This window comes from Aotus nancymaae, unplaced genomic scaffold, assembly GCF_030222135.1.
Source record: "Aotus nancymaae isolate 86718 unplaced genomic scaffold, 86718_ANA_hifiasm-v0.15.2.pri h1tg000004l, whole genome shotgun sequence".
NCBI lineage: Eukaryota > Metazoa > Chordata > Mammalia > Primates > Aotidae > Aotus > Aotus nancymaae.
Window position 1 is genome coordinate 39,110,034 of NW_026988415.1, and position 27,088 is coordinate 39,137,121.

A 27,088-nucleotide genomic window follows, 5' to 3' on the forward strand; every position below is an offset into this window, starting at 1 on the left:
CTGTACTCACAAAAAAATTTAAAAAATAATTTTTAAAAATTAAAAATTATATTCAGAAGACATAGGCTGTATAATTTCCATTCATTTAAACTATTTCCAGACCCTACACTCTTTGTCATATGCTTCTCTACCACCATATGTTATACCAACATATAAACGTTTCCAGTTTTGCAGGGGAAAGAATCTTATCTACTTACGGGGATTCCTGGTTGGCCATTTTCTCCATCTTTGCCTGGTTTACCCTATAGGATACAAAGAAATGATAGGGTAACAACATACATTTGTTAGTTAAGAAGTACAAAGTTAAAGACTATAACAAGCTTTATTCCTGGCTTGGACTACATTAAGTAGACATTTTAGACATCAACATTACAACATCTGTAGTGATATTTCAAAACAATGGAAGTAATATGTAGGAAGAAAGAATAAAATCACAGACACACACACACACACACACACACACACACACACTCTTAGAATTTTTTGCAAAGAATATTAGCAGTTACATCACTTACTCTTTTGCCTGGCTCTCCTTGCTCACCCTTCTCACCTTTCACACCACCTGGAGGACCCTGTAGACACAAAAATAGTTTCACATTGGTTCATGGGATACTGTGTACCAATACCAATTTACATTAAATGATGCTAAAGCACTTTAGGTTACTTACTGGAGGACCACGTATCCCTGGAGGTCCAGGAGGCCCTCGGTCACCCGGAAGTCCCTATGCAGTAGTAGGGGAAAGGAAATCAATGTTAATACTGGAAAATGCATTTTCATTCTAAGCACTAGAGCTAGCTAGGAACATTTTTAATAGATTGAACCATAGCTACATCTATGCTGCAGCAATATGGATAGAGCTGGAGGCCATAATCCTAAGTAAATTAATGCATGAACAAAAAATCAAATACCACATGTTCTCATTTACAACTGGGAGCTAAACACTGGGGACACAAGGACATAAAGATGGCAACAATAGACACTGGGGACTACTAAGGGTAGAGAGAGGCAGGTAATGCTTGTAAAACTAACTATTGGACACTATGTTCACTACCTGGCTGATAGGATCTGTACCTGAAACCTCAGCATCACATAATATACCCATGTGACAAACCTGCACATACACCCCTGTATCTAAAATAAAGGTGAAAATTTTTAAAATAATAAAATAAAATAAATTTCCCCCTAAAAATAAATTAAACTGAACTGTATACTCATGTAGTATAACCAAAGATAATATGGCATTTCTAATTCAACATTGAAATCTTTTAGTCAAAATTACCTAGAGCTATCTTTGCTCATGTCAGTTAATTTCTTCTCGATATACAAGCCAAGATTTGAGGTAAATAACAAGGCCACACTTAACATGAAAATAATGACAATTTTTAATTCTTATAAAATATTTTATAGAAAACATGAATACCTAAAACTAGGAGATTTTGGGGTCACATGGCATACATATACTTTGGCAAATAATTAAATGGCCCAATTCTTATTGATGGTAGAGTTTCAATATAACTTTTCCTTTATTCTTAACTTTCTTATTCATATTTAAAAATGCACACATTCTGTTTGTTTAAGCGTGGGCCAATATGCCATAAAAATATATCTAATTTCCCTCATCTACTCTAGTAAAAGCAGGGTATCAGATAATTATTTCTAAACACAACAAAGGTTTATAGAGTAACATTAATTTTCTCCTTGCTTATCAGTGAAATATAGAGAACACTGTCATCATTCTAACTTACTATAACCTAATTTTATACATGAACGGATTCTTCAAATGGCCAAAAATAGAAATAACCCAAATGTCCATTAACTGATAAATGAATAGATAAACAAAATATAGACTATTTACACAATGAAATATTAATCAGCCATAAAAAGAAATGAAGCACTGATATGTGCTACAAAATGATTTAACGTGAAAATACTATGCTAAGTAAAAGAAGCCAGGCACAGAAGACCACATATCATATTATACCATTTATATGAAATATCCAGAATAGAAAAATTTATAGAGCCAAGAATTAGATTAGTGATTACATAGGGCTGGTGAATTTGGGGAGAAATAGGGAGTACAACTAGCATAGGTATGGATTTATTTTGAGGAAGGCTAAGAATTTTCTACAGTTAGACTGTGCTGATGGTTTCACTACCCTGTGAATACACTAAAAACATTGAATTGTACACTTTAAATAGGTGAATTATATGTATGTAAATTGTATCTTGATAAAGTTATTTTAAAAATTTAATGTTCTCACATACTTGTTATTTAAAAAATACCCTGATATATAACCATATTTCAGTTTATAGTATATTTCAATGGAATGCCACTTACATAGAAAGATTATTTTTAACTTTTTATCATTTTATTTTTTCAGCTTTATTGAAGTATAACTGACAAATAAAACTGTATATATCTAAGGCAGAAACAATGTAATGTTTTGATATACATATACACTGTGAAGTGATTACCACAATCAAACTAATTAACATATCCATAGCAAGATTTTCATTGACTTCCTCCCTACTTACTCACCTGATCGCCTTTCTGAAACTCTACATCAATTGGTCTTTTCTGTTCACTGATCTGCCCAGGTGGCCCAGGTGGGCCTTGAAGACCTTGCTCACCCTGTTTGCAAGATAAAATAAGAAGTGATATTTCATAACCTCCATAACAATAACAATAATATAATATGTAAGCTAAGATAACTGCAAGAAGCAAGAGGAAAAAAAAAGACAGTTCAAATGACTACAAAAAGAGAAAGCTGAGGGTTGAATAAACAACTCTCTTTCTTTACTCACCTTTTCACCTTTGGGTCCCTGGAAATTTAAGCCCATATTCCCCTGGAGAGAGAAGTTTCCATTTAAAAATCTCACTGACAATAAGAAAAGGAATCCACACCAAATAAAAGATACAAAGAAAAGAAAAATTACCTTTGGTCCTGGAAGTCCTGGTGGACCAGGAGGGCCCTAAGAAGAGAAGACAAAAAAGAAAAAAAAAGTTATATTAATAAGTTTATTTAAAAAGTTATTTAGTTTCAGAAAAGGAGTGAAAAAGCCCATTGAAATTTCTTGTTTATTTCCATTTTAATCAGAGACACACATTTTAATTGATTAAAATGAGCTAGATGAATGTGAGGACTTCTGATGACAGAATAGAAATGGGCAGGAGAAAAAAGCTGGGATGGGTAGAAGTAGAGAGGTAGCCCCAGTGCCAAAAGTCAGTTCAAAAGTTAATCTTAACAGACCTATCAAATTTTTCATATCAGAATTATAGATAAACTTAAGTGACATAAAGCAATTAACTCTCAAGTTTTAAAAAGCATGTGTTTATTCTTTTAAATCCAGTTTGATTTTTGTACAATCTGACTTTGTGTATTTGAGAATGATTCAAGATTTGAAAAATTAAATAGGCACATTCCTGCTCAAGTCTATTGCCTTTTAATCTCAATGGACCTATTTATTTATATATTGTAACTTGGTAGCATTTCTAAGATTTGGCTTCACCTGTTGAATTAGGGTTAATTCAAGGAATATCCAGAAACAAAATGAATTGGTTAAGTGGCCACAATGGTTGAGGAAATTCAAGGTGTAACAACATACTCAAGGGGCACCAATGTTGTAACACCAGAATTAGGAAAAAGGGCCATAGTACATAGTCTTAGGTATTGCATGAAGCCTACAACTAAAACAAACTAAAGGGTTTTCTAATCTTCTCCCAAAAAGTTACAGGAAAGCAGAAATCACAATCTCTTCTGGTAGATTCTTCTAGTATTTATCAAACATTACTTCCTTCATTCAAAAGAACAGGGCCAATTGTCACAAACAAAAATGTACAGTCTATAAAGGTATAATGAAAACTGTCACTTAAATATATGGTAGATGAGAGATAGAGTGGCACATGAGAAATTACTTCTACTGAAATACAATTTTCTTGCCCTTTTAAGAGGGCAACAGCAAAGCTATAAGTTAAAAACATGACTTGAATGAAATCTAAGTATTTCAGAAGTAAAAATAGCTAGAATTTACTAGGATAGAAAATAAGAGTGACTATAGAGGTAGTAAAGTAAGAGAACCAGCTGCACATTCAGGATCTGTAGAAGTTGTTTATGCTTCTTTCCTGGGGTACTAAAACCTGTGACCAACTGCACAGTGATCACTCCCCTCACCAATCCTACTGTTTTATTCCAGGTCCCTAAGAAATGAGAGCCCATATACTTAATAAAGCCCTGTCTTTGTTCTTCTTAAACAAAAAAAAATTGCAGCTTGAAGAAACATGTTTCATCAAGTGATTAGAAAACTGCCTTAAAAGACTTTCTGAAATGGCCAGAATTGACTTCAACACTGATACATCAAGAAGCAACCAACAAAATACTTCATCATAAATCTTTCCTTTTATGTACCTCACTTTTCCATCTATGAAATGGAGCCATTACTTAAAATGCATATTATCAATCATATCATTGTAAAGTCACCTTTAAATAAGAAAATTGCAAATTATTAATATTTGTAATGCATTATGTTTTAAAGTATTATAAATAATATTAATATTTGTGAAAGAAGTCAGAAAGGAAAGGGGGAGAAATTAAAGAAGAAAGCTTACCATCAAGCCTGGTGGTCCTGGGGGACCAATTGGCCCTGGTATGCCAGTGGGACCAGGTAGGCCCTATTATAAAGGGAGTAAAGAAAACTATGAAAAAAGAAAAACAAACAAAAAAGTCCCCTCATTGTGTCTTTTGAGATGAAGTCTCGCTCTTGTCACCCAGGCTAGACTGCAATGGTGCAATCTTGGCTCACTGCAACCTTTGCCTCCCAGGTTCAAGTAACTCTCCTGCCTCAGCCTCCTGAGTAGCTGGGATTACAGACACCTGCCACCATGCCTGCCTAATTTTTGTATTTTTAGTAGAGACGGGGTTTCAGGAGTTCAGGCTGATCTTGAACTCCTGACCTCAGGCTATCCACCTGCCTTGGCCTCCCAAAGTGCTGGGATTACAGGCGTGAGCCACTGCACTCAGTCTCCTCATTGTATCTTACAAAGAATTAAATGGATGAAATTTAAACTTCATTTAAACTTCAGTTGTCATTAGAATTCTGCTCTAAACTTTTATCATTCAGCAATATTATAAGTGAAATTTTAAAATGCATAGGAAAAGGATTAAGTAATTATAAAGAAAACTCATGGTTTAAAGCGGTAGATAAATATAAGACAAATAATAAGGAAAATTTACAAAATAAAGTAATAAAGGTATGCATTTAGTTGGGGCTTTACGCTACAAATGAGAAGGGAAAGGCTACTATTTTCAAGATAGCATCTCTAATTTTAAAACAGGTAAGATTAAAGACAGAGGGAAACGAGAGTAACTGGGATAAATTTTAAGAGAATAATACAAGTGTTATGGAATAATTTGGCATGTTAAAAATTCAAAATTTGCCTAAAATCTTGCAATTCTATACTTAGATATAAATCATGGGTTTTTCTATATGAAAAAAAATTGTAGGCTGGGCATAATGGCTCACACCTGTAATCCTGATACTTTGGGAGGCCTAAGCAGGAGCATCACTTGAGCTCAGATGTTCGAGACCAGCCTTGGCAACATGGTGAGACTTTGTCTCCACGAAAAATTTTTAATATTAGCCAGGTGTGGTGATGTGCACCTGTGGTCCCAGCTACTCAGGAAGCTGAGGTGGTAGGATTGCTTAATTAAGCCCAGGAGGTTGAGACTGCAGTGAGCCATGATCATGCCACTGCACTCCAGTCTGGGCAAGGGTGCAAGACCCTATCTCAAAACAACAACAACAACGACAACAACCACCACCACCACATAAAACAAAAAACACCAAATGGTAATATGTTCACAAATGAAAAGTTATATGAAAGTGAAACTGAGTGAACTAAAGCTATACACAATAATACGGATGAATCTTAGCATATCAAGTAGAAAAAGTAAGTTGCAGAAAACTACATAAATATTACATTATTTTATAAAGCAAAAGTAAATATTCTATTGCTTAGAAATATATGCATATATAATAAAGCTATTTTTAAGGATCCGTGGAAAACTCGGATGGTAGCTATGTCTTGGAGTAATGTAGAAGGATGTGACTACCTAGGGACACACAGGTTGATTCAAAATTATTTTTAATTTTCTAGCTCTTAAGTGTTCATTTATAGTTATGCTTCATAGCATACATATATTTGGCATGTATTCTATTGTATTTTCACATATTACTTCATAAGAAATTATAAAATATAAAGGGCAAGATTGAGTAAATTTTAAGAACTATAGATGGGTAATACCAAGTAAGGAATGAGAAGGTAGCTAATGAAAAATTCCCCAACCTTGTATATTAGTGATAAAGTACCAGAAAGTTTTGATTTTTTAATTTTGGGCAAAGGAATCAATTATCATGAAATATAAAACCTAAGGAATTGATCTCCTAATCTATAAATACTCAAAAGTTACTGCTGTCTCTAGGCATGTTATCTGTAGGCTAACAATTTTTTCTTAAGATTACATTTGATATTCACCATGCATAAACTGTATTCATTCAGCCTTCAAAATATGTTCATGTTATGTATAACTGATAGTGTTACAAATAACATATTTTAATATATTAAATGGGACACCCATAATTTTTTATTTATTTTTTATTTCATTTATTTATTTATTTATTTAGAGATGGAGTCTTCCTCTGTTATTTATTTATTTATTTTGAGACAGAGTATCTCTCTGTTGCCCAGGCTGGAGTGCAGTAGCGGATCTCGGCTCACTGCAACCTCCGCCTCCCGGGTTGAAGCAATTCCCCTACCTCGGGTTTCTGAGTAGCTGGGACTACAGGTGCACGCCACCACACCCAGTTATTGTTTTGTATTTTTAGTAGAGATGGAATTGCACCATGTAAGTCAGGATGGTCTTGATCTCCTGACCTCATGATCCACCTGCCTTGGCCTCCCAAAGTGCTGGAAGTAGGGGCATGAGCCACCATGCCTGGCCTCTTAATTTTTATTTTTAATTATACCATTTACAAAAGACCCTAGTGCTCTCCACAGTACAAGAATAAGAATACAGAACCCTATTTTCTGCTGCCAGTCCCCAAACAACTGGATAGAAAGGCAAAAGAACGAAGCAGATGTTAAAATTCCCCCTGGTCCAGATTGCTTTTATTTTCAGGTAGAAAGTACATATAATGTCTAGGAAACATCTGATGATAATTTCTATGACAAAAACAGAGAGTACTAAAGGTTGAGAGATTTACCAATATAGCATAAAAGAAAGTCAATGGATACTTACTTGTATTCCAGGAGGACCTGGATATCCCGGATTACCCTTTGGTCCTGGCAGTGAGGACATAATTACACTACCTGGTTCACCCTAAAAGAAGCGATCAATGGAAGTTCTAAGACACAGTTATTACACATGAAAACCAGCAAAACCACAAAAAAATGATCTGAAGATTCAATTTGTAACATAGATATACTAAAAGATTAGGCCATCTCAGTAATAAAAATGAATAAGTTTACCTTTTAAAGGAAAATGAGGAAGTGGCCAGAGTACACTGAAGAACAGTAGATTTGTTAAGAGTATAGTACCTTCAGTAATTCATTAAAAATTTTGTAGTAAATATTAAGCATTTGCCAACAATTATGGTAGGTCCTGGATAATCAGTAATGGAGAAGATAAACAAAGCTTCTCTTCTCATAAAGCTAACAACATAATGGGAAAATACAGACCCTAATATGTAAAGCTATAAGATGACAACATCAAGAGCTGTGAATATCAAGGGCTATGAAGAAAAATAACATGGTACAATAATTGAAAAAAACTAGTGGAGAAAATTAGTTTGGGTAGTCAAAGAAGGGCAATCTGTGAAGGTAACATTCGAGTTCAGACCTGAAGAATAATAAGCAGTCATCCAGGTAAATATAGGAGAAAGAATGTTAGGCAGTGTAAACCATATATACAAAAGACCCCAAAAGCACAATGTTTGGCACATCCCAATAATTAAATGCAGACTGATGTGGTCAACGAGCCAAGGGATAAGTGATAAGGCTGTAAATGTAGGCAAGAACCACAGTATGCAGTCCTTTTTTTTTTTTTTTTAGAAAGAAAGAAAGAAAAAAAAGAATGAAGAGGAAGAAAAATGAAGAGAAAGAGAGAGAGAATGGGAGTATTGCTTTCTTGCCCAGGCTAGAATGCAGTTTAGTAATGGGAATTGAAAACCTCTTTTATACCAATAATTATACTTAATGATGTAGACAGGAAGGAATAAGGGAAGAAGATAACAAACAAGCAGCCAACCAATATTTCATTTAAACCTATGAAATGCTATGCAATTACTGAGGAGTGATTTACTTCCAATTATGTAGTCACTTTTGGAATAGGTGTGAGGTGGTAATGTATGTTTTGTGTATTTAAAGTGGAGAGTGCTATAAATGTTTATTAAGTTTACTTGTTCCAGGTCTGAGTTCAAGTCCTGGATGTCCTTGTTAATTTTCTGTCTCGTTGATCTATAAAATCGTTAGCTCTTCTTGTTACATTGATCCTTTTGCCATTATGTAAGGTTCTTCTTTGCCTCTTTTGATCTTTGTTGCTTTAAAGTCTACTTTATCAGAGGCGAGAATTGCATCTCCTGCTTTTTGTTTATTTGTTTATTTTTACTCTCTGTTTGGTTGGTAAATCTTCTTCCTTCTCTTTGTTTTGAGTCTTTGTGTATTGTTGCATGTGAGATGGGTCTGGATACAGCATACAGATGGGTTTTGGCTTTTTATCCAATTAGAATATATATAAGTTTAATACTGGAGTTTGATGCTAGCTGGCTATTTTGCCCATTAGTTGGTGTAAATTTTTCATTGTGTTAATGCTCTTTGCTTTTTGATATATTTTTGGAAAGGCTGATATTGGTTGTTCCTTTATATGTGTAGTGCTTCTTTCAGAAGCTCTTGTAAAGCAGGTCTGGTGGTGGTGAAGTCTCTAAGTACTTGTTTGTTTGCAAAAGATTTAATTTTTCCTTCGCTTAAAAAGCTTAGTTTGGCTGGATAGGAAATTCTGGGTTGAAAGTTCTTTTCTTTAAGGATGTTAAATATTGGTCCCCACTCTTTTCTGGCTTGTAGGGTTTCTGCTGAGAGATCTGCTGTAAGTCTGATAGGTTTCCCTTTATGGGTAACCTGACCTTTCTCTCTGGCTGCCCTTAGTATTTTCTCCTTCATTTCAACCCTAATAAATCTGGCGATTATGTGCCTTGGGGTTGGTCTTCTTGAAGAATATCTTTGTGGTGTTCTCTGTATTACCTGGAGTTGAATATTACCCTGCCTTGCTAGGTTGGGAAAGTTTTCCCGAATGATATCCTGAAGAGTATTTTCCAACTTAGATTCATTCTCTTCGTCACATTCAAGTACACCTATCAAACGTAAATTAGGTCTTTTCACATAGTCCCATATTTCCTGGAGACTTTGCTCATTCCTTTTTATCCTTTTTCTCCAATCTTGTCTTCTCGTTTCATTTCACTGAGCTGGTCCTCGACTTCTGATATCCTTTCTTCTGCTTGATCAATTCGACTGTTTAAACTTGTGCATACTTTGCGAAGTTCTCATGTTGTGTTTTTCAGCTCCATCAATTCACTTATATTCCTCTCTAAATTGTCCATTCTCGTTAACATTTTGTCAAACCTTTTATCAAGGTTCTTAGTTTCTTTGCATTGGGTTAGAACAAGTTCTTTTAATTCACAGCAGTTTCTTATCACCCACCTTTTGAAACCTGCTTCTGTTATTGGAACACACTCGTTCTCCATTAAGCCTTGTTCCATTACTGATGAGGAATTGCGATAGCCTGTAGAGGGAGACGCATTCTGATTTTGAGTATTCTCTGCCTTTTTAGGCTGGTTTCTTCCCTTCATTATATATTTATCCCTCTGTTGTCTTTGTAATTACCGATTTTCTAACTAGGTCTCTGAGTGGACGTCCAACTTGTTGATTCCCAGTGCCGAAATCTGAGCAATCCACTGCGCTGGCCAAAACAGCGGTGTTAAGATTGATGGTGCTTTTCTGCCCGGGGATCTCCGGACTCTGCACCAAGAACTGCCGCGCTAAGGCGCCAGCAAAACCGCCGCGCCGGCCACAAGAGTCGCCCTGGTGACCCGTGGGGCTCCTCCGCTGGGAATCTCTTGGTCCGTGAGCAACAAATATTCGTCTGAAAGTGTGGCATCCTCTTGTTCTCTGCGCTTTCACTGAGAGCTACGAGCCCGAGCTGCTAGTGATCAGCCATCTTGGATCTCAGCATGCAGTTCTTAAAACTATGGACTTTACCTTAGATACACAGTAGAAAGTCCTTGAAGATTTATAAGCAGAGGGATTACATGATCAATTAACACTTTTAAAAAATCATTATTGGTTGCTTTGTAATGAATAAAACAAGTGGGGAGGTAAGGGTGGAATAGTAGTGAAAAAAAGAAACTAGATAAGAAATTATTGCAGTAATCCAGGTGAGACATTATGATTAGCATGTTAACAGTGGAAATGGAGAAAAGTGGTTGAATTTAAGATGCATTTTACAGGCATACTTAGTATTTAGTGATGGAATTGAATGAGGAGGTGTGTGAAGGAATGGAAGACATAAATATTAACTCCAAGGTTTGAGATCATGTGAAATTATAGATAACATAGAGAGATGCAAATTTGATATGAAGTGTCAGACGGAGGAGAGGGTTTATTTTGTGGGTGGATTAACTTGGAACATGTTAATTTGAATGTCTGGGAGATATCTGAGTGGAGATGTCAGAGAGGCTGATGAATACACATAGATAACTCAGAAGAAAAGTCTGATTTGATACTCAGTAACTAGACAGTAATCAATAATATGAGCATTAACAATATTGCTCGGCATAGCAGAGAAGAAAGAGTACAGATTGCCCTTCTTTGACTACCCAAACTAATTTTCTCCACTGTGATGTGATGCTTGATAGACATAAAGAATGAGCTTACATAGAAGACTGCAGAATAACCAGAGGTGCAGAAGAAAAATCAGGAAAGGATAGTGTCACAAAAGCCAGGAAAAAAAGTAATTCTAGAGAGAATAGGTGGTCAACTCTATTAAAGTGTAAGAAGATGAAGACTTAAAGTGTCAGAAAAGAAACTCAAGTCTGATATGCACATTTTCAAGTGTATCAGCACAAAGAAGGTACTTAAAGCCATGGGAACAGAAAAGACTACTTAAAGAGGGCTTGTAAGTTTACACCTGCACAACTTCTAGAAACATCAATTTTAAGACAGAAGTTTGAGTCACTATCCTATTGAAGTTCCAGGCTTTCCTAATATTTTATTCAAAACATTCGCTTCCTAGGATGAGATGCTTACCTTCATACCTGGGATCCCAGGGGGTCCCTATTATTAAAAAGAAAAGGAATTTTATATGTATGAGAGAGAAACAAGCAAACTATAGAATGCTTTTAAATAGAGTATAAACTGATTAGACTGCTGTAGGGTCATTTCTGAATACGACGTATCTTAGGATACTTAGAGGTGACATTTATGTAAATATGAAATCCTTGCTTTTGCCCAGCAGAAAGCTATATTACCAACTTCTTTTTGAAACATTTTCCTCTAGTTTATTACTTTAAAATGTATTACTTTATTCCACATGAATTCATTGGGCTCTCTCATTACATTTCCTCTTCTTTTGTTAATTCCTATGTTCACCATAATCCCAAATTTTATAACTTACTGGAGGACCCTGTAAACCAGGAAAACCGGGACTGCCTGGAAATCCACGTTCTCCCTAGAAGGAGTTAAAAATAAAGAGCATGGAGGAGCAAGAAATACAGAATAACTATACCATCAAGATAATGACTTCATGAAAAGATTTCTGTAAAAGCCATTTTGAAACATGCTAGATTGCTAAAAATTCATTAGCCTTCGCTTTCCAATTACTTCAATATCAACTATCCATATCAATTCAACTTTTATCCTAATTCATCCATCCCAATCAGAAATAAAGAAAAAAAATTCATCTACCTCACTTCTTTTCTTCCAACAAAGCCATTTTGAGACAATCACGCCACAAATTCCTGACCATCATCACATTTAATAGTTAATGATCTGCCCCAATTTCCTGCCCATGTGTTATATAGATTCTTATTTTAACTGCTCTATTGCATTTTTCTCTTATTGTAAACTATTTCAAATTATTTTTGTAAAGAGGAAAAGATGGTAAGAAAGAAGGCCATTAATATCACCAAGAGGACAATAATAGCAGTAATTCTAGCAATTGCAGGTCATTATGTTTTCTAGGCACCCATTTTTTCTCACTCACTATTGTAAAGTACTAATATGGAGACTTGGTTTAGAAAACAAAAGCTAAAATTGCTGTAGAAGAACCCCCAAACAACCTCCTCTCAAATACCTATATGCCAGGTAATCCTAAAAACAAGTTCATCAGAACGTTTGAAAGAATAAAATTACTACTGTTATGTATCATTGAGAGTTCAATACCCTTCTCTCCACCTCATTACACATGGAAAAAGTAGGCCCAGAGGGAAAGGAAGTGGCCTAGACATCAAGTTTAGAAGACAGAAAAAAAAAAAGAACCTATACATTGTGGCTCCAACTTCAAGGTTCATTCTTTTACTTACATAGTAAGAAATATAAGAAAAGCATTCAGACTTTATGCAGAGTAAATCATTTTAATTTGTTTAAAATTTGTTACTCACATAATTAGAAGACTGAAACACAAGTTAATCAATGCTCCCTTTAATCATATAGCACACTATACTCATTATAGACACATTTTGCCTTCAAATTTGAAACTTTGGCTAGTGGTCTGTTTGTTGCTTAAAGTACACTGGAAAAAATAAATAAATAAAAATAAACAAATAATCAGAAGAGACACAAAAATGTAGTCCAATTTAACATTAAATGTATCGTGCAAACTAACCCCACATTGGTTCTATCACTTTAAGGTTATTCCAGCTAAAACGAAGAACACGATTAATCCTCACAAATCCAAAATATGTAAAAATTATTATCATTGACAGGGTTACGTTGAATTGAAGAAATATTGGAGATGAAAAGAACTGTACTGCCTTCAAGTATATAGCAGAGTAATTATCACAAAATATGGCCATTGTAATGTAAAATAGTTTGTTCAAGTTATTTTAAATATACGCCAAAATAAAATCTGACATATGCCATTAGTTAGAAAGATCTGAAGTATTTTATGAAAAGTTTTACAGAATGTTATATGCAAAACAGAAAATACCAAAAGGAAATACAGAGAATAACAATATATTGCATTAACATAAAGACAAAGGAAAAAGGCAAGAGACTAAGAAGTGGCTATAATAGGTAAGCTTACAAGAAGAGCAAATTTTCCTCATTTTTTTCTTGCTATCTATTACTTTATATTAAATCCAGCAGTTGACTAAAGACAAGAAACGTTGGATCAAAAAAAAAATGCCATATCTAAAGTTAGGGTTCTTTAACTTTAGATAATGCCATATCTAAAGTTAGGATAAAGAACCCTAACTTTTTACACCATTGGTGGGAGTGTAAACTAGTTCAACCATTGTGAAAGACAGTGTGGCACTTCCTCAAGGACCTAGAAATAGAAATTCCATTTGACCCAGCAATCCCTTTACTGGGTATATACCCAAAGGATTATAAATCATTCTATCATAAAGACACATGCACCCGTATGTTCATTGCAGCACTGTTTACAATAGCAAAGACCTGGAACCAACCCAAATGCCCATCGATGATAGACTGGACAAAGAAAATGTGGCACACATACACCATGGAATATTATGCAGCCATAAAAAATGATGAGTTTGTGTCCTTTGTAGGGACATGGATAAATCTGGAAACCATCATTCTCAGCAAACTGACACAAGAACAGAAAATCAAACGCTGCATGTTCTTACTCATAGGCATGTGTTGAACAATGAGAACACATGGACACAGGGTAGGGAACATCACACACTGGGGTCTGTTGTAGGGGGCTAGGGGAGGGACAGTGGGGTGGGTGGGGAGATTCGGGAGGGATAACATGGGGAGAAATGCCAGCTATAGTATGGGTGATGGGGGGATGGAGGCAGAAACCCACATTGGCATGTATGTACCTATGCAACAATCCTGCATGATCTGCACATGTACCCCAAAACCTAAAGTACAATAAAAAAAAAAAGAGCCCTAGATGGCCGCTTAGGAGGAACTCGGGAATGCAGCTCCGAGAGAAAGCACAGAGGGTGAGTGGACGCCGTATTTCCAGACTGATTTTTACTGCCCACAGAACAGGAGATTCACACGCAGAGAAGCCACACGGGTCGCCAGCGCCGCTGGCGCCGCTGGCTTGAACGGCGCAGCCGCTGGGCCGGCACCCTGAGGCAACGGCTCACTGTATAAAGTGAGAGAGTCTGAGTCCCCTATAAGCCAGCAAGGGGAGCTGAAACGGGGAGCCAGGCCAGCGCCACGAATCTCAGAGCCGCGGCTTTAGCCAACGCAGCGGCTCCGGAGGCAGATCGGATGAGACGGTGTCCCCTCTTACCCAGCAAGAAGACCTGAAACACAACTGAAACCGGGACGGTCCAGCTCTGTGGAGGAGGGGCGTTCTCCATAGGCACCCTGCTGTTCTGTACCAAGGCAATCCGCCACTACAGAGACTCCGTCACTACAGGGGCGGGCCAACATAGCGGAAGCAGTTCTAACTACACCCAGAAGTTCACACGGAAGCTGGGTGGAGCCCACAGCAGCTTAGCGAAGCCTCTGCAACCTGAGTGTGACTAGGCTGCCACCTTGTGGGCAGGGAAAACAGCAACCGCACAGGGGAACATCAGAAAACAGTAACTCCCTGGGACAGAACACCTCGGGGGAAGAGCAGGGGGTTTATGAGTTCTGCCACAGCAGACTTAAAATTACCAAAATCAGAAAGACAACAACTACAAAGTCAGCAGGTGGAAAAATCCACAAAGATGGGAAGAAACCAGCGCAAAAAGGATGAAAACACCCAAAACCAGAACACTTCTCCTCCTACAAGGGATCACAACTCCTCACCAGCAAGGGAACAAGACTGGATGGAGAATGAGTGTGATGAAATGACAGAATCAGCTTTCAGAAAGTGGATAATAAGAAACTTCCGTGAGCTAAAAGAACATGTTCTAACCCAATGCAAAGAAACTAAGAACCTTGAAAAAAGACTTGACGAAATGCTAACAAGAATGGACAACTTAGAGAGGAATATGAGCGAATTGATGGAGCTGAAAAACACAACACGAGAACTTCGTGAAGCATGCACAAGTTTCAACAGCCGAATTGACCAAGCAGAAGAAAGGATATCAGAGGTCGAAGATCAACTCAATGAAATAAAACGAGAAGGCAAGATTAGAGAAAACAGGGTAAAAAGGAATGAACAAAGTCAACAAGAAATATGGGACTATGTGAAAAGACCTAATCTACGTTTGATAGGTGTACCTGAATGTGACGAAGAGAATGCATCCAAGCTGGAAAATACTCTTCAGGATATTATCCAGGAAAACTTCCCCAACCTAACAAGGCAGGCCGAGATTCAAGTCCAGGAAATACAGAGAACACCACAAAGATACTCCTCTAGAAGAGCAACCCCAAGACACATAATCATCAGATTCACCAGGGTTGAAATGAAGGAGAAAATACTAAGGGCAGCCAGAGAGAAAGGTCGGGTTACCCACAAAGGGAAGCCCATCAGACTCACTGCAGATCTCTCAGCAGAAACCCTACAGGCCAGAAGAGAGTGGGGGCCGATATTCAACATCCTTAAGGAAAAGAACTTTCAACCCAGAATTTCGTATCCAGCCAAACTAAGCTTCATAAGTGAAGGAAAAATAAAATCCTTTGTGAACAAGCAAGAACTCAGAGAGTTCATCACCACCAGACCAGCTCTACAAGAGCTCCTGAAGGAGGCACTACACATAGAAAAGAACAACCAGTACCAGCCACTCCAAAAACACACGAAAAGGTAAAGAGCATCAACACAATGAAGAATCTGCATCAACCAAAGGGCAAAACAGCCACCTAGCACCAAAATGACAGGATTGAATTCACACATAACAATATTAACCCTAAATGTAAACGGACTAAATGCCCCAATCAAAAGACACAGACTGGCAAATTGGATAAAAAGCCAAAACCCATCAGTGTGCTGTATCCAGGAAACCCATCTCGCATGCAAGGATACACAAAGGCTCAAAATAAAGGGATGGAGGAAGATTTACCAAGCAAATGGAGAGCAAAAAAAAGCAGGAGTTGCAATTCTCATCTCTGATAAAATAGACTTTAAAGCAACAAAGATCAAAAGAGACAAAGAAGGACATTACATAATGGTAAAAGGATCAATGCAGCAAGAAGAGCTAACGATCCTAAATATATATGCACCTAATACAGGAGCACCCAGATACATAAGGCAAGTTCTTAAAGACTTACAAAGAGACTTAGACTCCCACACAATAATAGTGGGAGACTTCAACACACCACTGTCAATATTAGACAGATCAACGAGACAGAAAATTAACAAGGATATCCAGGACTTGAACTCAGACCTAGAACAAGCAAACCTAATAGACATTTACAGAACTCTCCACCCCAAATCCACAGAATATACATTCTTCTCAGCACCACATCACACCTACTCTAAAATTGACCACATAATTGGAAGTAAATCACTCCTCAGCAAATGCAAAAGAACGGAAACCATAACAAACAGTCTCTCAGACCACAGTGCAATCAAGTTAGAACTCAGAATTCAGAAACCAACCCAGAACCGCACAGCCTCATGGAAAATGAACAACTTTCTCCTGAATGTTGACTGGATAAACAATGAAATGAAGGCAGAAATAAAGACGTTCTTTGAAACCAACGAGAATGAAGACACCACATACCAGAATCTCTGGGACACATTTAAAGCAGTCTCTAGAGGAAAATATATAGCAATAAGTGCCCACATGAGAAGAAAGGAGAGATCTAAAATTGACACCCTATCATCAAAATTGAAAGAGCTAGAGGAGCAAGATCAAAAAAACTCAAAACCTAGCAGAAGACAAGAAATAACTAAGATCAAAGCAGAATTGAAGGAGATAGAGACACGAAAAACCCTTCAAAAAATCAATAAATCCAGGAGCTGGTTTTTTGAAAAGATCAACAAAATAGACAGACCACTAGCCAGACTAATAAAAAAGAAAAGAGAGAATAACCAAATAGATGCAATAAAAAATGACAAAGGCGATATCACCACAGATTCCACAGAAATTCAAACCATCATCAGAGATTATTACAAACAACTCTATGCACATAAATTAGAAAACCTGGAGGAAATGGATAAATTCCTGGACAGCTGCCTCCTGCCAAGCCTAAACCAGGAAGAAGTCGAAACCCTGAATAGACCAATAACAAGGTCTGAAGTCGAGGCAGCAATTAAGAGCCTACCACCCAAAAAAAGCCCAGGCCCAGATGGGTTCACAGCCGAATTCTACCAGACATACAAAGAGGAACTGATACCATTCCTACTGAAACTATTCCAAATAATCCAAAAAGAGGGAATCCTTCCCAAATCATTTTATGAGACCAACATCATCCTAATACCAAAACCTGGCAGAGACTCAACAAGAAAAGAAAACTACAGGCCAATATCCATGATGAACATAGATGCAAAAATCTTCAATAAAATAATGGCAAGCCGATTACAACAGCACATCAAAAAGCTTATCCACCATGATCAAGTAGGATTCATCCCGGGGATGCAAGGCTGGTTCAATATACGCAAGTCTATAAATGTAATTCACCACATAAACAGAACCAAAGACAAAAACCACATGATTATCTCAATTGATGCAGAGAAGGCCTTCGACAAAATTCAACAGCCCTTTATGCTAAAAACCCTCAATAAACTAGGTATCGATGGAACGTATCTCAAAATAATAAAAGCTATTTATGACAAACCGACAGCCAATATCATACTGAACGGGCAAAAACTGGAAGCATTCCCTTTGAAATCTGGCACTAGACAAGGATGCCCTCTCTCACCACTCCTATTCAATATAGTACTGGAAGTTCTAGCCAGAGCAATCAGGCAAGAAAAAGAAATAAAGGGTATTCAATTAGGAAAGGAGGAAGTCAAATTGTCTCTATTTGCAGACGACATGATTGTATATCTAGAAGACCCCCTCATCTCAGCCCAAAAGCTCCTGAAACTGATAAGCAACTTCAGCAAAGTCTCAGGATACAAAATCAATGTGCAAAAATCACAAGCGTTCCTATACACCAATAACAGACTTAAAGAGAGCCAAATCAAGAACGAACTGCCATTCACAATCGCTACAAAGAGAATAAAATACCTAGGAATACAACTAACAAGGAATGTAAAGGACCTCTTCAAGGAGAACTACAAATCACTGCTCAACGAAATAAGAGAGGACACAAACAGATGGAGAAACATTCCATGTTCATGGTTAGGAAGAATTAATATCGTGAAAATGGCCATACTGCCCAAAGTAATATACAGATTCAATGCTATCCCCATCAAGCTACCAATGACCTTCTTCACAGAACTGGAAAAAACCACCTTAAACTTCATATGGAACCAAAAGAGAGCCCGCATAGCCAAGTCAATTCTAAGCAAAAAGAACAAAGCAGGAGGCATCACACTACCAGACATCAAACTCTACTACAAGGCTACAGTAATCAAAACAGCATGGTACTGGTACCAAAACAGAGATATAGACCAATGGAACAGAACAGAGGCATCGGAGGCAACACAACATATCTACAACCACCTGATCTTTGACAAACCTGATAAAAACAAGCAATGGGGAAAGGATTCCCTGTTCAATAAGTGGTGTTGGGAAAACTGGCTAGCCATATGCAGAAAGCAGAAAATGGACCCCTTCCTGACACCTTACACTAAAATTGACTCCAGATGGATTAAAGACTTAAACATAAGACCTAACACCATAAAAACACTAGAAGGAAACCTAGGCAAAACCATTCAGGACATAGGCGTAGGCAAGGACTTCATGACCAAAACACCAAAAGCATTGGCAACAAAAGCCAAAATAGACAAATGGGACCTAATCAAACTCCACAGCTTCTGCACAGCAAAAGAAACAGTCAATAGAGTGAATCGGCAACCAACAGAATGGGAAAAAATTTTTGCAGCCTACCCATCTGACAAAGGGCTGATATCCAGAATTTACAACGAGCTAAAAAAGATTTACAAGAAAAAAACAAACAAGCCCATTCAAAAGTGGGCGAAGGACATGAACAGATACTTTACAAAAGAAGACATACATGAGGCCAACAAGCATATGAAAAAATGCTCATCATCACTGGCCATTAGAGAAATGCAAATCAAAACTACATTGAGATACCATCTCACACCAGTTAGAATGGCAATCATTAAAAAATCTGGAGACAACAGATGCTGGAGAGGATGTGGAGAAATAGGAACACTTTTACACTGTTGGTGGGAGTGTAAATTAGTTCAACCATTGTGGAAAACAGTGTGGCGATTCCTCAAGGACCTAGAAATAGAAATTCCATTTGACCCAGCAATCCCATTACTGGGCATATATCCAAAGGATTATAAATCGTTCTACTATAAGGACACATGCACACGAATGTTCATTGCAGCACAGTTTACAATAGCAAAGACCTGGAACCAACCCAAATGCCCATCGATGATAGACTGGACAGGAAAAATGTGGCACATATACACCATGGAATATTATGCAGCCATTAAAAACGAGGAGTTCGCGTCCTTTGTAGGGACATGGATGAACCTGGAAAACATCATTCTCAGCAAACTGACACAAGAACACAAAATCAAACACCACATGTTCTCACTCATAGGCGGGTGTTGAACAAGGAGAACACATGGACACAGGGAGGGGAGCACTATACATGGGGGTCTGTTGTGGGGGAGTGGGGGGGACAGCGGGGGGGTGGGGAATTGGGGAGGGATAGCATGGGGAGAAATGCCAGATATGGGTGAAGGGGAGGAAGGCAGCAAATCACACTGCCACGTATGCACCTAAGCAACAACCTTGCATGTTTTTCACATGTACCCCAAAACCTAAAATGCAATAAAAAAAAAAAAAAAAAAAAAAAAAAAAAAAGAGCCCTAACTTTAAACATGGCATTATCTAAATGTACTAATAAATGAATTGTCTTTGCTGATGAAGAAGTTTCAGGTTTCATACTCATATTTTATAGTAAAAACTGATGTGTTATATTACATATAGTTTTTTTTAAGATTTTTCTTAAGGAAGTTATTAGGTGTATTAAAAAATCTTAAAAACATGGAATATTTGAAAATTTAAATTGTACCTAGTTTTTTAATAAAGGCAAAGCAAATGAATGACATTCAGAAGTATTACTTTCAACAACTGATATAATATTTGAAACACATATATCCTAATTCCATTTTAATTCTCATCCTACTTCATGCTAAAGCCAAAAAACAATTTGGTAAGTAATCTTCAACCCAATGCAATATCCCAGCTAATTTTACATGCTTTGAAATTACTAATAGTTCAATACATAGAAAATTGTAGTCAGAACATACTTTATGTGGTGTTCTAGACATGAAGCCACTATATCCTTTCTTCTACATTCTTCATATTGATTTCTTTAGGTTTTTAAGTCATTATTGTCCAGTATACTACCTAAGACTAAGTAGATGAATCTCACCTTGGTTCCATTGCATCCAGGAATACCTTGAGGTCCTGGGGCCCCGTCATGGCCTGGCATTCCCTTTGAAAAGCAATATAACGAATGCATAATATGTCTTCGGCTACTTTTCAAGAGGTTTCAAAATAAAACATGAAATGCTACTTACAGGAAGACCTGGTGTCCCTGGAAATCCAGGAAGTCCAGGAGGACCCTAGAAGAAGAAACAAAATCCTTAAACTAAATGACAACCAATAACAATAAAATAATATCCTACCTAAGGATATTATGAAAAGTATTTTAGAATAGATTTGGAAAAATTGTGTCTCACTGTTTATTACCACTCATTGTTCTTTGAAACATTAGTGAAAGATCTCTTATATGTGTTTAAAAGTCTCTTTTACTGAAAACTATAAAAGAAACTTCAATGTGAGGGAGCATTGTCTTCACTGCCCATATTCAGAGCAGGCAAATTTCTGGATGAAGTGTCTCTTCTAATGGATAAAGACCTCCCATGTTTTTAATGAAAAATTAATTCAGCAGGGGATGCAGAAGTGGCAAATATATTGCCTCTGAAGACATTAACAGTGAACACCCCCAAAATTCTTAAATCTCTCTATAATAATTGGCAAAAATACAAGTTTGACAATATTCTCTGTAGGTGAGGCTATGGTGAAAAAGTATTCTCATATACTGCTAATGAATATTCAAACACTGTGGAGGGAAATTTGGAAATATCTAGCAAAATTATCCATGCATCTGCCCTTTGACCTAACATTTTACGTCTAAGAATCTATTCTGAAGATACCCTAGAAATTATGAAACAAAAACAAAGTTAAAGCTGAAAGTAATTAAGTTAAAGCTTAGAAACAACCATATAACCAGTTATAGCTAAAATTAAAAACAACTTGATATGGTTTGGCTGTGTCCGCACCCAAATTTCATCTTGAATTGTAGCTCCCATAATTCACATGTGTTGTGAGAGGGACCTGATGGGAGATAATTGAATCATGGGGGCAGTTTCCCCCATACTGTTCTTGTGGTAGTAAGTCTCATGAGATCTGATGGTTTTATAAGGCATTTCCCCTTTCGCCTGGCTCTCATTTTCTCTTGCCTGCTGCCATGTATGATGTCCCTTTGCTCTTCCTTCATCTTCCACCATGATTGTGAGGCCTCCCCAGCCATGTGGAATTGATAGTCCATTAAACCTCTTTCCTTTATAAATTGCACTGTCTTGGGTATGTCTTTATTAGCAGTGTGATAATAGACTAATACACAACTCAACTGTCCACCAATAGGAACATGTACTAAATAAATTATGGCACATCCACAAAATGTAAAACTATGATTACTATGTAAAAACTAATGATTATCTATGATTATCTCTCAGGGGAAGAATAAAAAAGTAGGGAAATGTCAAGAATGAAAGAGAAGCATCTCTGACTACACCATGGAAATATTTTAAATAATTTAAAATTTTTAAAAAGGTAAGAAAGGAAATCATTAAAAATGAAAAATAAATTGGATCCAGTGTATGTTTCAAGTTGTTGACATAACCATACAGAGAAAAGAATTATTTTAAGTGTCTTTCATCAAACATGGTATCTTGATTAGTTCCTTAGCAAAATTGGTCAATTCAAAGGGGGAAAACACAGCAAAGAAATAATTAATGGCTTTCAAGAATCCCATTATCACTTGTAAAATTTAAATTGTTATTTTGTTAAGTTATAAATTGTTATTTTGAAGCATATTGTAGGAAATAGGCATATTGTAGGAAAACGCAAATAAGAAATTACATTATGTTATTATTAGGAATAAAGATTTTCACCTCAATATAGAGAGAGACATGGGGGAGAGCTAATAAGTATACAAAATGTTTCCTAATTTTAAATTGCAAGTGGAAGTAATAGTATGAATTCACGTTAATTTTTCTCTTAAAAATGCATATTTCCACTGAGAAGACATTGAAATGGTGGCAATTCCAGTAGCAATAAAAACCCCTAACATTCAGACTGTGGCATCTAAGTCACATTTTTCACCATAAAGAACCTGGAATCAGAGACATGTCCCATTTTGGATCTAAAGGGGAAATGCCAAGGATGAGCCTGAAAGGGCTTGTTATGCCAGAAAGCAAGAGGTTATCAGAGATCAATGAAGTTTTGTGAAAAAAACACAGACAGGAGTCAACTTTGAAAGGCTCTCACAAACAAAAGATGGGACAAACTGGCCTTCAAAAATTGAAACACACAAATTCCATGCGCTTATAATGGAAAAAGAAGTCAAAGAATCTTCCTTGATGACCACTTGAAGTTTCTGGTGTAGCAACTCATTGTCCTATTAGAATTCCAGCTAAAATGAATGATTAATAGAATTTTTTAAATCAGCAACTTTCAAGTCTGAACGAAATAATGACCATCAGTGGGTGCCAAACCATTAGGTGAAAGTTGACGGAGAAATTTTTGATGGCAGAATCAGGCTAACATTATCTGAGACTACTAATCAAACCTAACGTCAAAAAAGGAGAATACCCTGATATTCATGCTGCATATTTATTCAACAGTAAGTTCACAACACTACTTACAAAGTATACTTTTACCTATTTTCTTTAATGTTACTGCAGTATGATTTACATAGAGTAAAATATACTAATCTTAAGTGTACAGTTCAGTACCCCCAGAAAGTTCTTTAGTGCTTTTTCCAAGGCAACCTGAAATTTGCAAGAAATAGGGGGACAGAGGAACAATTTAAATGACATCAGGAGAAAACAAATCAGCCAAATCCAGAATGTAGAATGCAGTACAATGACCTAGTTTTTCCAATGGAATAATAAAATAAGCTTAATAAACAGCAACCAAAAGCAATACATGGAACTTGCTTGGGTCATAATTTGAATAAACCATTGTAAAAGGCAACTGAGGAAAACTGAATGTGGACTGGAATGTCAGAGTATATTGAAAAATTATTCATAATATTTAAAGGTATGATGACGGTTTAGTTATGTGGTTGTTAGTTAGAGGGGCATGCTGAAGTATTCATTGGTAGAATGAATGATGTGAGGGATTTACTTTAAAATATTTCAAAATATAAAGTGGTAGGGTATATAATCAAAATTATCAAAATGTTAATTTTTCAAGCTGGGTGATGGGTACATAGGGGTTCATTATACTATATGCTCTGTACATTTGTATACATTGATCAGTTTCCACAATAATGTCTTTAAAATTCTGCATGTAAAGAATTGCCTATGAGTTGACACCTGAGGATGCAGAAACTATCAGGCCACCTATTCCCAAGCACTTTAGTAGTTCTAACTGAGGGACATGGAGTATCCAAGCAATCTCAAGCACCCGCAATGGGAATTGATAAAACAGCCCATACTTTTTAGTCTCAATATTGCTTAGAATATAGAATATAGTTAATGTTAACTATAGGGATTTTAAAAATTATTTTTTATTATTATAAAGAGCTTTACTAGTATATTGATATCCGTTTCTTACAGAAAAATAAAGAATTATGTCTGCTGAAATAAACTAAGGGTTTTGAGTTTTTTCTCTGCTTTTCCAGTACCCTGTCCCTATCAGTCATAAGATGCACATAAGGCAAGCTACATGCTGTTAAGAAGTATATAGCAAACAGAATGTTTTTAATGTTTGTAAAATTTATACATCTACTAAATTTCTGAAGATCAAATGATGAAAATGTCTGGTTGTCTTTGTTACACACATAAACAAGCTATGTCACCAACTATATATTTTATATTCAAATTAGGGAGCTTCTTTTTTTTAAAATTGCATTTTAAGTTTTGGGGTACATGTGAAGAACATGCAAGATTGTTACATAGGTAAACACATGGAAGTGTGATTTGCTTCATCAATCTATGAAAACAAAATCTCAGAGCTAAAAGGGACCTTGGAAATTGTTCTGTTTAACTCTCTAACTTAACAAATGAAGAAACTGAGGGTCAGAAAGCTAAACATGACTTTTTTAAAGCCAGTACTATTTTTAAACCACAGTTTCCTCTCAGTTGTAAAATACACTGTAAGATGTATGTCAACTTTAAAGCTTTTGAGAAAAAATTATACTAAATGTACATTTCAATTTTGAGATGCATCCTTACTTTTCAGAGCCTTAAGACTTGGCAAGTCATGCACGTTAGAACTGAAGAAATGTAGTGTACCAAAATAGTATTCTTTAATACAGTGGCTTAAACTTAATCTCTTCAAGATATACAAAGAATTATAATGTTTATAAATGGTACACTAGGAGGGTATACAGCCTGAAGTAACCAGCCCTCTGGACTAGGCTGAGATGATCACACTGGTTAGGAAGTTCTGGTTTAAACCAACTATATGATATATATATTTAATTACATGACAGACTTTAGAATTTAGGACTTTCATAATCCTCAACCATAAGCTACTTTAAAATCCTCTTATATTAAACATATATGTATGTATATATATATAATAGCTATCAAAATGCTAAAGAAGGGCTAGTTATAGACATGTACCAACTCTTAAATTTAACTTTTTGAAGACTGTATTTTTCTTCCTGCCTTTTAATATGGGTCTTTCCCAATTGTCTCATAATACTTCATTTGGTCTTTATCTGTTTCCACCAATAAAGTATTTAATACAGAGCAAATACTACTTACTCTGATTCCTTTTGGTCCTGGTGGCCCTGGAATTCCATCATCACCCTGAAAAATACAACATTTTTAGTTTTTTTTTTCCTTCAGAAAAGTCCTCAAATAACTAATTTTCAATTATAAGATAGGAAATTTAAACTACTGTAAACATATGTGAAAGTTAGTGAAAAACTTATACACCCAAGGAAGAATCATTTATTATTGAGACTGAAAGCACTGAGGTAAACTGCATGACCCAAAATAAGAAAGGCCTTTATTTACTCAGAAGGAAATCACTGACATATGAATGAAACTTTATACCTGTAAAGTTAATTATGAATCATACAAATAAACAAAAGTGAAATATTGATATAGTCATTCCCCAAATCATTTGTTTGTAAACAAAATAGTAGCTGAAAATCTTGGAAGTTCCCATATTATGTCAATCTGCTTGCCATGCTGGTATAATGAGCATCATCTCTGAGCTCAAATATGCGCTATTCTTGAATTTGCTGTTTCTAAACCTCTGCTTTGTTTTATAATGAACTTTCTATTGGCAGAGCTTAAGAAGGATTTAACAAGAACCATAAACTTTCTTTTCTAGCTTCTGCTGTCAATTACATGAAAAAGAAGCTGCCCATGTGTGTATGTTAATATATGTACCCATTTCTAGTCACAACTGCATTGCTGAGAATTTAGTCTTACCTCACTGAGTTTTCCTAAACTATTTTCTTTAAAAAAATAGAATTAAAAAACCTAATTCTGCTCCAAGGAAAAGGAACTTTTAATAGCAAAAAACTGAAACCTACCTAAATGATCATCAATAGAGGACTGGCTTAACAAGTTATGGTTTATATATACAATGAAATATAATGCAGTTATACAAAATGAGGAGATTCTATATATATTGATAATAGGATGTCTACAATGTATATTAAATGAAAGACAAAGGTCAAACAGTGTGTTTAATATGCTACTATTTTACAAACAAAGGGGGTTAAAGTCTGTGTGTATAACTCAGAAACTAATGGACACAGGTGATAAGGATATTTTTCATTGCATACCTTCTTAAGTTATTTTGAATAACATGAACACACTATCAAAAAATAAATAAATTTTACTTTTTAGAATAAGAAAAACCTTTGGAAAATTATATGTTTAAGTATATACATACAGTTGTTTTCTATATCTTTCCTATCATATATGAGTGTACAGATTAAAGAATAATCTCACAAGTTTTTTTATTTAGTATATATGCTAACATACACATGTACCAGAATATCCAATCACATAAAAAGTATAAATTCACCTATTTGGGGAAACATAAAATCATACTGGAAACAAAGTACACAGTGCTTCAAATTCAGAATCCTGAAGGTTTAGAAAGCAGTTTACCTTCTCACTTTTCAGATAATTGAAATGAAATCACAAAAAAAGATTGGACTGCTTTCTAAACTTAACCTGCATACAAGCACACCTTTATAAACTATTATGTTATTGTAGAATAGTCCTAGTTACCACTAAATTATTTCAAAGGAATTCTAATGTAGGTAACTTCTTTTAATTTAACAAAAATCTTTATTAAAACTGTCACCTCTCAGCAAGCATTGGGTGCAAGAAACTTAGTCCCTAATCCTAAGTAAGCCCAGATACAAGAAATGTAACTTTTTCTGCAGCTCAATTTCTCTTCCAAAACACCTATTTCTATAACATGGCTGACGTTTAATTTCAGTCCATTTGAGTTGCCACTTCATTTTCACAAGATTGTGTCTAA

At 36.0% G+C, this 27,088-nt stretch overlaps 1 protein-coding gene across 1 annotated transcript in view; it reads right to left on the minus strand.

The window, feature by feature from the left end:
- The window catches only part of COL4A5 (collagen type IV alpha 5 chain), a 291,027-nt gene that overhangs the window by 131,743 nt on the left and 132,196 nt on the right, over positions 1–27,088 (minus strand). The window contains exons 4-16 of the mRNA XM_012451706.2: positions 25,342–25,386; positions 20,857–20,901; positions 20,709–20,771; positions 11,722–11,775; positions 11,355–11,381; positions 7,297–7,377; positions 4,608–4,670; positions 2,939–2,974; positions 2,807–2,848; positions 2,541–2,633; positions 669–722; positions 516–572; positions 198–242 (exon numbers count right to left, since the gene is read on the minus strand). Of these exons, the coding sequence (XP_012307129.1) occupies positions 198–242; positions 516–572; positions 669–722; positions 2,541–2,633; positions 2,807–2,848; positions 2,939–2,974; positions 4,608–4,670; positions 7,297–7,377; positions 11,355–11,381; positions 11,722–11,775; positions 20,709–20,771; positions 20,857–20,901; positions 25,342–25,386 (705 nt within the window). The remainder of the gene's footprint in view (positions 1–197; positions 243–515; positions 573–668; positions 723–2,540; positions 2,634–2,806; positions 2,849–2,938; positions 2,975–4,607; positions 4,671–7,296; positions 7,378–11,354; positions 11,382–11,721; positions 11,776–20,708; positions 20,772–20,856; positions 20,902–25,341; positions 25,387–27,088) is intronic.